Source organism: Salmo salar, chromosome ssa19, assembly GCF_905237065.1.
Source record: "Salmo salar chromosome ssa19, Ssal_v3.1, whole genome shotgun sequence".
NCBI classification, from domain to species: Eukaryota; Metazoa; Chordata; class Actinopteri; order Salmoniformes; family Salmonidae; genus Salmo; species Salmo salar.
This window is the reverse complement of record NC_059460.1, coordinates 8,652,236-8,664,374: the sequence shown is the minus strand read 5'-3', so window position 1 is coordinate 8,664,374 and position 12,139 is coordinate 8,652,236. Positions and strand designations below refer to the sequence as shown.

The 12,139-nt window shown below is 40.9% G+C and overlaps 1 protein-coding gene across 6 annotated transcripts in view; it reads right to left on the bottom strand.

The window, feature by feature from the left end:
- Positions 1 to 11,599, bottom strand: part of tpk1 (thiamin pyrophosphokinase 1) — a 174,866-nt gene extending 163,267 nt beyond the window's left edge. For 4 of the 6 annotated variants that reach the window (XR_006760677.1, XR_006760676.1, XM_045702072.1 and 1 more), the window contains exons 1-2: positions 11,495 to 11,599; positions 10,441 to 10,519 (exon numbers count right to left, since the gene is read on the bottom strand). Coding sequence is in view for 4 of the 6 variants with exons in the window: in XM_045702072.1 (XP_045558028.1) it covers positions 10,441 to 10,480 (40 nt within the window). In the remaining 2 variants the exon portion in view is untranslated. Of the gene's footprint in view, positions 1 to 10,440; positions 10,520 to 10,726; positions 10,902 to 11,421; positions 11,465 to 11,494 lie in introns of those variants that run through there. The other 2 variants (XM_045702073.1, XM_045702074.1) reach the window with 2 other exon arrangements.
- Positions 11,600 to 12,139: the final 540 nt, after the last annotated feature.

Below are 12,139 nucleotides of genomic sequence, written 5' to 3'. Positions count from 1 at the left end.
AACTACTGCTACACCTACTAATACTACCAATAAAAACTACTGCTACAATGAATAAAAACTACTGCTACAACTAATAAAACCTACTGCTACACCTACTAATACAACTAATTTAAACTACTGCTACAACTAATAAAAACTACTGCTACAACTAATAAAACCTACTGCTACAACTAATAAAACCTACTGCTACACCTACTAATACAACTAATAAAAACTACTGCTACTGCTACAACTACTAATACAACTAATAAAAACTACTGCTACTACTACTGCTACAACTACTAATACAACTAATAAAAACTACTGCTACAATGAATAAAAACTACTGCTACAACTAATAAAAACTACTGCTACAACTACTAATACAACTAATAAAAACTACTGCTACAACGAATAAAACCTACTGCTACAACTACTAATACAACTAATAAAAACTACTGCTACAATGAATAAAAACTACTGCTACAACTACTAATACAACTAATAAAAACTTCTGCAACGCCTACTAATACAACTAATAAAAACTACTGCTACAACTACAACTAATAAAAACTACTGCTACAACTACAACTAATAAAAACTACTGCTACAACTAATAAAAACTACTGCTACATCTACTAATGCAACTAATAAAAACTACTGCTACACCTACTAATACTACTAATAAAAACTACTGCTACAACAAATAAAAGCTACTGCTACAACTAATAAAAACTACTGCTACACCTACTAATACAACTAATAAAAACTACTGCTACAACTAATAAAAACTACTGCTACAACTACAATTAATAAAACCTACTGCTACACCTACTAATACAATTAATAAAAACTACTGCTACAACGAATAAAAACTACTGCTACTAATACAACAACAAAAAACTACTGCTACAACTACTAATACAACTAATAAAAACTACTGCTACACCTACTAATACAACAACAAAAAACTACTGCTACACCTACAACTAATAAAAACTACTGCTACACCTACTAATACAACTAATAAAAACTACTGCTACAACTAATAAAAACTACTGCTACACCTACTAATACAACTAATAAAAACTACTGCTACAACTAATAAAAACTACTAATACAACTAATAAAAACTACTGCTACAACTAATAAAAACTACTAATACAACTAATAAAAATGACTGCTACAACTAATAAAAATGACTGCTACACCTACTAATACAATAAAAACAAATGCTACAACTACAACTAATAAAAACTACTGCTACAACTAATAAAAACTACTAATACAACTAATAAAAACTACAGCTACAACTACAACTAATAAAAACTACTGCTACACCTACTAATACAACTAATAAAAACAAATGCTACAACTACAACTAATAAAAACGACTAATACAACTAATAAAACCTACTGCTACACCTACTAATAAAAATTACTGCTACAACTACAACTAATAAAAACTACTGCTACACCTACTAATAAAAACTACTGCTACACCTACTAATACAACTAATAAAAACTACTGCTACAACTAATAACAACTACTGCTAAAACTACTAATACAACTAATAAAAACTTCTGATAAAACTACTAATACAACTAATAAAAGTACCTATAATATATACATATATATTTACAAATATCTTCACATGGTGTTTTTATTAGTTGAAAACACAAACTATTTGTTCTTACATTTGAAAACTGATGGGCCATAAAGGTGGATGGATTTCCCATTGAATTCACACTTTTTGGGTAGGTCCTACACCTGGAACATTCACACCTGGCATTATAACTCCTCTGCAAACAGTTGTCTGGACAGAGGCATGCAAGTGAAAAGAAAAGCAAACATTCACACATTTGTCTGGGCGTCCATTGAATTCATATTGGGTAGGATTAACATTTACATTTACATTTAAGTCATTTAGCAGACGCTCTTATCCAGAGCGACTTACAAATTAGTGCATTCACCTTATGATATCCAGTGGAACAACCACTTTACAATAGTGCATCTAAATCTTTTAAGGGGGGGGTTAGAATGATTACTTTATCCTATCCTAGGTATTCCTTAAAGAGGTGGGGTTTCAGGTGTCTCCGGAAGGTGGTGATTGACTCCGCTGTCCTGGCGTCGTGAGGGAGCTTGTTCCACCATTGGGGTGCCAGAGCAGCGAACAGTTTTGACTGGGCTGAGCGGGAACTGTGCTTCCTCAGAGGTAGGGGGGCCAGCAGGCCAGTGGTGGATGAACGCAGTGCCCTTGTTTGGGTGTAGGGCCTGATCAGAGCCTGAAGGTACGGAGGTGCCGTTCCCTTCACAGCTCCGTAGGCAATCACCATGGTCTTGTAGTGGATGCGAGCTTCAACTGGAAGCCAGTGGAGAGAGCGGAGGAGCGGGGTGACGTGAGAGAACTTGGGAAGGTTGAACACCAGACGGGCTGCGGCGTTCTGGATGAGTTGTAGGGGTTTAATGGCACAGGCAGGGAGCCCAGCCAACAGCGAGTTGCAGTAATCCAGACGGGAGATGACAAGTGCCTGGATTAGGACCTGCGCCGCTTCCTGTGTGAGGCAGGGTCGTACTCTGCGAATGTTTTAGAGAATGAACCTACAGGATCGGGTCACCGCCTTGATGTTAGTGGAGAACGACAGGGTGTTGTCCAGGATCACGCCAAGGTTCTTAGCACTCTGGGAGGAGGACACAAGGGAGTTGTCAACCGTGATGGCGAGATCATGGAACGGGGCAGTCCTTCCCCGGGAGGAAGAGCAGCTCCGTCTTGCCGAGGTTCAGCTTGAGGTGGTGATCCGTCATCCACACTGATATGTCTGACAGACATGCAGAGATGCGATTCGCCGCCAAATGTTAACAGTTTTAAGAGATTAAGCCCTCAGAAAATTCACACCTGGCCAAATGGCCAATTCAGCATTATACAGTGCAAGCATTTGACTTGCATATACACTGAACAAAAATATAAACACTACATGTAAAGTGTTGGTCCCATGTTTCATGAGCTGAAATAAAAGATCCCAGAAATGTTCCATACGCACTGAGGAGTATTTCTGTCTGCAATAAAGCCCAATCATTCTGATTGGCTGGGCCTGGCTCCCCAGTGGGTCGGTCGGCCTGGCTCCCAAGTGGTCCTATGCGCTCCCAGGCCCACCCATGGCTGCGCCCCTGCCCAGTCATGTGAAATCCATAGATTTCCTTATATGAACTGTAACTCAGCAAAATCTTTGAAATTGTTACATGTTACGTTTATATTTTTGTTCAGTATACAGTATATATTATATATTTTGCGACTTGGAATTTTAATTTAGGAGCACCAGTGCGGCTAGAAAAATTAAGGACTTTTATTACCTCAAAAATGTATCATCTCAAATATCTTTTCGCTGTGCTCCTAAATTTCTTTGTGTGCACCTACATTTTTCAACATAGGCGCCGCGCACACATGCTCCTTGTAAAAAAGGTCAGCGTAGAGCCCTGCTAATCCACAAGCAGTTGTCTGGACAGAGCTGTGGAAATGAACATTCATACAGTTGTAGTATTTTTTTGTTTAACCACGATATTTATCGAGTAATGGAAAAAATATGCAACCGATATCGATAGATTTATCAGTGCCCATCACTGTTACATTTACATTACATTTTAGTCATTTAGCAGACACTCTTATCCAGAGCAATTTATTATTGACCCTCATTGGTAATGTGTCCATTCCTGTCTGCAGCTTTCACATTTCCAATGGAAGCAGAGAAACCTGCAGCTCAACCATTTCCACTGGAGGGGGACTTCTAAACATAACACTACAGCCACTGCATTGGTGTCCACTGCCCTGGCAATAACACCTCCTGTGACTACTGCCCTGGCAACAGGAAGACCGGTGATTACTGCCCAGGCAACAAGACCTCTTGTGACTACTGCTCTGGCAACAACATCTCCTGTGACTTCTGCCCTGGCAACAAGAAGACCGGTGACTACTGCCCAGGCAACAAGACCTCCGGTGACTACTGCCTTGGCAACAAGAAGACCGGTGACTACTGCCCAGGCAACAAGACCTCCTGTGTCTACTGCCCAGGCAACAAGAAGACCTGTGTCTACTTCCCTGGCAACAAGAAGACCAGTGTCTACTGCCCTGGCAACAAGAAGACCAGTGTCTACTGCCCTGGCAACAAGAAGACCAGTGTCTACTGCCCTGGCAACAAGAAGACCAGTGTCTACTGCCCTGGCAACAAGAAGACCAGTGTCTACTGCCCTGGCAACAAGAAGATCGGTGACTACTGCCAAGGCAACAAGACCACCAGTGTCGTCTGCTCTGGCAACAAGACTAAGGAGGTCTACTGCACTGGGAACAAGACTGTCCAGAAAAAAATGAGCTATCTGTAAGTTGAACATTTGTAATACCTTTAAAACAACTCCATATTCATCATAACATCATTTGTATTACTAACTCATTACTCTTTTGTGCTGATGTGTTATAACAAATCTGTTACTATACTAATGATGCTTTCTCCGTTTTCATAGAAGGCAGTTAGAGATTTTTACATTCTCGGTGGTGAGGAGATCAGATACAAAGCCTGGCGAAAGGTGAGGATACAACTTTGTATTTATACACTATATATACAAAAGTATGTGGACACCTCTTCAAATGACTGGTTTCAGCTATTTCAGCCACACCCAATGCTGACAGGTGTATAAAATAGAGCACACAGCCATGAAATCTCCATAGACAAATATTAGCAGTACAGTGGCCTTACTGAAGAGCTCAGTGACTTTCAACGTGGATCTGTCATAGGATGCCACCTTCCCAACAAGTCAGTTCGTCAAATTTCTGTCCTGCTAGAGCTGCCCTGGTCAACTGTAAGTGCTGTTATTGTGACGTGGAAACGGCTAGGAGCAACAACGGTTCAGCCGCGAAGTGGTAGGCCACACAAGCTCACAGAATGGGACCGCAGAGTGCTGAAGCCCGTGGCGCGTAAAAATAGTCTGTCCTCGGTTGCAACACTCACTTCCGAGTTCCAAATTGCCTCTGGAAGCATCATCAGCACAAGAACTGTTAATCAGGAGCTTCATGAAATGTGTTTCCATGGCAGAGCAGCTGCACACAAGCCTAAGATCACCATGCACAATGCCAAGCGTCAACTAGAGTGGTGTAAAGCTCGCCGCCATTGGACTCTGGAGCAGTGGAAACGCATTTTCTGGAGTGATGAATCACGCTTCACCATCTGGCAGATGGACAAATCTGCGTTTGGCGGATGCCAGGAGAACGGTACCTGCTCTAATGCATAGTGCCAACTGTAAAGTTTGGTGGAGGAGGAATAATGGTCTGGGGCTGTTTTTCATGGTTCGGGCTTGACCTCTTAGTTCCAGTGAAGGGAAATCTTAACGCTACAGCATACAATGACATTCTAGATGATTCTGTGCTACCAACTTTGTGGCAACAGTTTGGAGAAGGCTCTTTCCTGTTTCAGCATGACAATGCCCCTGTGCACAAAGCGAGGTCCATACAGAAATAGTTTGTTGAGATCGGTATGGCAGAACTTGACTGAACTTGACAAGCTCTGACCTCAACCCCATCGAACACATTTGTGATGAATTGGAACGCCCACTGCGAGCCAGGCTGATCACCCAACATCAGTGCCCGACCTCACTAATGTTCTTTAGGCTGAATGGAAGCAAAACCCTGCAGCAATGTGTCAACATCTAGTGCAAAGCCTTCCCAGAAGAGTGGAGGCTGTTATAGCAGCAAAGGGGGGACCGATTCCATATTAATGCCCATGATTTTGGAAGGAGATGTTCAACGAGCAGCCGTCCACATACTTTTGGTCATGTACTGTATGTGTGTATATGCCTAGTCAACCAACTGGGTGCCAGCTTTACCAATGGGGAGTGGACCATGAAAGACTGTTTTGAGAGGTAATGTATTGGTGTCTATTGGTGACAGGCTTTTAAATACCTTGCAGTTTTATTACACTAACATCTCTTGACTAATGTCATTTCAAGGACTACCATTATTTTAACAAAGGAAACTTGTACTTTCTGTTGAGAGGATTTTTTTCAATGCCCGTTGAAGTTTTGGTACTGCGGACAGTTGTTTTTTGTTTTTCAGTCGTATGTACTGTTATGTTCTTTGTTTTTATATATTTTTAAAACACTTTGAAAAAGTTGGAATAGTTATTTCAAGGACTTAAAAACGGGCGCTGGTACAACAATAGTCAGCTACTATGGTTGAGGAAGGCTCTCTCTCTCTCTCTCTCTCTCTCTCTGTCTGTTTGTCTGTCTGTCTGTCAATCCAGTCTGACAGTCTATATACTTTGATGTCTCCTCTTAATGAGGATCTGTTGACAGCAAGAGAGCCAAGCTGTTTTCATCAACTCTCATTTAGTGTCTTATTGCAGATAGCCGTCTGTCACTTACACGTTATCATATAACCCAAATGACTGTGCTAAGGGAATTTGTGTTCATTAAAATACAATGGAACATTCTCCTAATAAATTAGCATGCTGGACTCATAATTTGATCCTAATACACCCCATGGAATACCTACGTGTAATAAATATGTAGCGCTAGTCTAGTGCTGAGCGATTAGTGTTTTTTTTAGGTCTGCTTCGGTTAGATTATTACAAAATAATCCGTTTTTCGATTTCAAATATTTTTTATTATTAAAGCCCCATGATGGTAGTGACTGCCCATTACTGCTTATCAATTATTAACAATTTATTCACAGTATTTGACTTTAATAAAATATTTCAGTTGTGTATTTTACATTTGTTTTATGACTTTATTATTTAATTCCAAGTCCTCATCTCTATAGAGCTGCTGCCTATGCTGTCTGAAAAAAATCCCTGTTTTGTAGATCTTCAAAAATAAATAAGGCATTTTTATGACTGCTGAATACCAACTATGAGTCACTTAGATAAAGTGTTTTCACGTAGAGATAACTTGCAAAGCAACAGCTGTTCTCTCTATATCGCCTCACCATCATGCATTCTTTCCTCTTCTGTAGCACGCGTAAAAGAAACACAGACTGGACAAGTAGATGCGCAATGGATTATGGTAGAATATTGGTCAGTTGGAAACTACAACTCCGTACTACATCGCAAAGTTCAGTCTGGGTCTGATTTATCTCTGGAGAAAATGTGATGTGCACATTGAGTTCACAGAAAAAGAAAAAAAACATTTTTTTTTAAATTCAAATAAGTGAACCTACATAGGTCAATTAGATGTTTTAAAAACTAAAAATAACCAGCATTTCAATGAATCACTCAGGACTAAGCTAGTCTCATGTTAGAAGAGTCTGACTCATGAGTGGAATGGAGAGATGGTGAGGGGGAGATCAAGAAAGTGAGAGAGGGGAGAAGAGATAATACAAAACCTGTGAGTGTTCTCTACAAGCACAAAAAACATGTCCAATACACTCAGATGTCTGGAATATGGTATTATATCTTCAATAAAAATAATGATCAGATATGGTCCTTTCGGCAATTGAACATCATTGATATAGAGCAGAATGCATATGGCAGAATGAAAAGCCTGTTTCAGAACAAATTTGCCCGCAAACACACACACACGCGTGCACACTTCTAGGCAGTGTATTAACAGTAAATAACAGTGATTTAGGAGAGTCTCATGAATTCATCACCCCTCTTTTCCTCCCTCTTCTGAATTTCAAAACCAACACAGAAAGAGAGTGGGATAAGGAAGGATAGAATGTGTGTAAACTACAGGGGGAATAAAGCAGCGATATTTTAGCCCTCTGTTAAGTGCAGGACCATTAAAGTCAGAGTTATTCCAGACCATGTTAATAGACGCGTGTCTCATGTTTTGCCTTGAGCTCTGCTCTCTGTAAAAATAGTAAAGCCCAGGAAAACTCTATGGGCTGGAGGTGTTTAAACAACTCAGACACTCAGTCCCACTTACAGTAATAGGGACAATACTTTGGCCACCGTGAATTGTCTTAGGAGTTTGTTTTCTATGTTATCTACTACAATATATCTGCAGGTCAAATCACTGAATTGATTAGGTAGGCTACTTCAATGCATGATGCCCAACACAGCCCACAACTAAGAGGAAAAACTGAATGACTGCATTATGCAGTGAATGTGCCTGTATGTACCTGTATTCACTCCAGACCTGACTGTCCTTGACCAGCACAAAAACATCCTGTGGCGTACTGCATTAGCATCAAATAGCCCCCGTGATATGCAACTTTTCAGGGAAGTTAGGAACCAATATACACAGGCAGTTAGGAAAGCTAAAGATAGCTTTATCAAGCAGAAATGTGCATCCTGTAGCACAAATTCAAAAAAGTTCTGGGACACTGTAAAGTCCATGGAGAATAAGAGCACCTCCTCCCAGCTGCCCACTGCACTGAGGCTAGGAAACACTGTCACCACCGATAAATCCACAATAATTGAGAATTTCAATAAGCATTTTTCTACGGCTGAACATGCTTTCCACCTGGCTACCCCTACCCCGGTCAACTGCCCTGCACCCCCCACAGCAACTTGCCCAAGCCTCCCCCATTTCTCCTTCACCCAAATCCAGATAGCTGATGTTCTGAAAGAGCTGCAAAATCTGGACCCTTACAAATCAGCTGGGATAGACAATCTGGACCCTCTCTTTCTAAAATGATCTACCAAAATTGTTGCAAACCCCTATTACTAGCCTGTTCAACCTCTCGTATCGTCTGAGATTCCTAAAGATTGGAAAGCTGCTGCGGTCAATCCCCCTCTTCAAAGGGGGAAACACTCTAGACCCAAACTGCTACAGACCTAGATCTATCCTACCCTACCTTTCTAAGGCCTTCGAAAGCCAAGTTAACAAACAGATCACCGACCATCTCGAATCCCACCGTACCTTCTCCGCTATGCAATCTGGTTTCCGAGCTGGTCATGGGTGCACCTCAGCCACGCTCAAGGTCCTAAACGACATCGTAACCGCCATCAATAAGAGACATTACTGTGCAGCCGTATTCATCGACCTGGCCAAGGCTTTCGACTCTGTCAATCACCACATTCTTATCGGCAGAGTCAACAGCCTTGGTTTCTCAAATGACTGACTTGCCTGGTTCACCAACTACTTCTCAGACAGAGTTCAGTGTGTCAAATCGGAGGGCCTGTTGTCCGGACCTCTGGAAGTCTCTATGGGTGTGCCACAGGGTTCAATTCTCAGGCCGACTCTCTTCTCTGTATACATCAATGATGTCACTCTTGCTGCTGGTGATTCTCTGATCCACCTCTACGCAGACGACACCATTCTGTATAATTCTGGCCCTTCTTTGGACACTGTGTTAACTAACCTCCAGACGAGCTTCAATGGCATACAACTCTCCTTCCGTGGCCTCCAACTGCTCTTAAATGCTAGTAAAACTAAATGCATGCTCTTCAACCGATCGCTGCCTGCACCCGCCCGCCCGACTAGCATCACTACTCTGGACGGTTCTGACTTAGAATATGTGGACAACTACAAATACCTAGGTGTCTGGTTAGACTGTAAACTCTCCTTCCAGACCCACATTAAGCATCTCCAATCCAAAATTACATCTAGAATCGGCTTCCTATTTCACAACAAAGCATCCTTCACTCATGCTGCCAAACATACCCTCGTAAAACTTACCATCCTACCGATCCTCGACTTCGGCGATGTAATTTACAAAATAGCCTCCAACACTATACTCAACAAATTGGATACAGTCTATTACAGTGCCATCCGTTTTGTCACCAAAGCCCCATATACTACCCACTACTGCGACCTGTATGCTCTCGTTGGCTGGCCCTCGCTTCATACTCGTCGCCAAACCCACTGGCTAAAGGTCATCTACAAGTCTTTGCTAGGTAAAGCCCCGCCTTATCTCAGTTCACTGGTCACCATAGCAGCACCCACCCGCAGCACACGCTCCAGCAGGTACATTTCACAGGTCACCCCCAAAGCCAATTCCTCCTTTGGCCGCCTTTCCTTCTGCTGCCAATGACTGGAACGAACTGCAAAAATCACTGAAGCTGGAAACTCATATCTCACTCACTAACTTCAAACACCAGCTGTCAGAGCAGCTCACAGATCACTGCACCTGTACATAGCCCATCTGTAAACAGCCCATCTATCTACCATGGGCTATTGTATACTGTATTTATTTATTTTGCTCCTTTGCACCCCAGTATCTCTACTTGCACATTCATCTTCTGCACATCTATCACTCCAGTGTTTAATTGCTATATCGTAATTACCTCACCGCTATGGCCTATTTATTGCCTTATCTCCCTTATCTCACCTCATTTGCTCACATTGTATATAGACTTATTTTTCTACTGTATTATTATAGTTTGTTTATTCCATGTGTAAGTCTGTGCTGTTGTATGTGTCGAACTGCTTTGCTTTATCTTGGCTAGGTCTACCTGGTTAAATAAAGGTGAAAAACATTATTTTTTTTAAAGTGTGTCTGTCAGAGAGAGAGGGGAGAGAGAATACAGTACCTGTAGGTAGCAGACAGTCTAAAGGAGTGAATTCATCCATGATCACCCAGATGTTGGTCTCTTCTGCGGAAGTACTCAACTGGAACAGAGAAACACACAGTCACTCCGTAGTATTCTTTCTTCCTTTATTTCTTTCTTTCTTCAAAGTTGATCAAACCTTCAAAATAATTGCCGATGGCCTAAAGTATCTGACACCCAACACTTTGAAAACAAGTAACAAACCATTATCATAATCTCTCACTATTGAGGCAATTCCTCCCAATTACATGTCAACAACATACCATACCTGCCAAGCCAAGGGGCAGATTCTAGGAGGAATAAATTAAAGGAACAGGTTTCCCAGAATTCTAACAATCTCTGACCCCAACACGGATTGCTTATCTGAGCATTGCAAAATAATTTAATCTCTACTCTGCAACCTGAACTTTGGATCAGTTAGCCATTGGCAGCTTCATACCAGTTAGTTCCATCTCAGCAATATGAAGAGTGGTGGGAGTAGTTCTGAAGGATTATTTGAGGGTAACAGAAAGTGACAGAGAGGCAGATATTATGACAACGGTCAATATATTGTTTACATGTGACATGGTTAAAGACAGATGGTGTCAACAGGTTCCCATTATACAGAAGGAATTCTGTAGGGAGTAAAATAATCAACAAACACAATAAAAAAAAAAACATATACAAAAAAACGTGGATTTTTCTCTATCCTCCCGATTCAGAATATACAGTATCATTTTCATAGTCACGGCACGCTTTGTGTAAGAGCTATTGAAGATTGAAAGACCCCCAAAAATAAAAATACACTTCAACAACAAAAAACCCGTGGATTTTTGTCCATCTTGCCGATTGAGAATAAAAAAACCGAATATCCAATATTAACTCATTTTACCTCGGTAAACCGGCAGTCGGCAAGGACAGAGATGCCGATTTTGCTCTCACATGCTTAGATACACACACACATTAAAATCACGTTTTACTCACAACACATCTAGCTATGTGACTTTGGTAGAACAATCATGTATGTCGTATTTTTTAGGTGTAAATTCATACTCACCGAGTCAAGTAACTAACAGCAAGAGTTCCTGGTCAGATTTGTATATAGTCAACAACAGCTCCGGATCTGACAGCAAGACGTCCTGCTCTGGTGGAAAAGGTCCATAGACTCTGTGATGGCGCCATCTATCGGTGAACCAACATAAAATATAATAAAAATATGCCACGTATGACTTTTAGGTTATAGGTCCATCTATCCAGTACTGAGAATGAATCCTAGATCTGTGCCTCAATCAAACTTTAATTGTAACATGCTTCGTAAACAACAGGTGTTCACTAACAATGAAATACTTACTTACTTCCCAACAATGTACAGAAAAATAAAATGGAGAAATAATAGAAAAATAAAACCTGCAATAATAAATACACAGCAAGTAATGATAACTTGGCTACATACCCGGGGTGTCAGTACCGAGTTGATGTGCAGGGGAGTACGAGGTAATTAAGGTATGTACATACAGTGAATTCAGAAAGTATTCAGACCCCTTGACGTTTTCCACATTTTGTTACGTTACAGCCTTATTATAAAATGGATTAAATAAAAAATTGTCCTCATCAATCTACACACAATACCCCATAATGCCAAAGTGATAAAATACCTTATTTACATAAGTATTCAGACCCTTTGCTATGAGATTCGAAATTG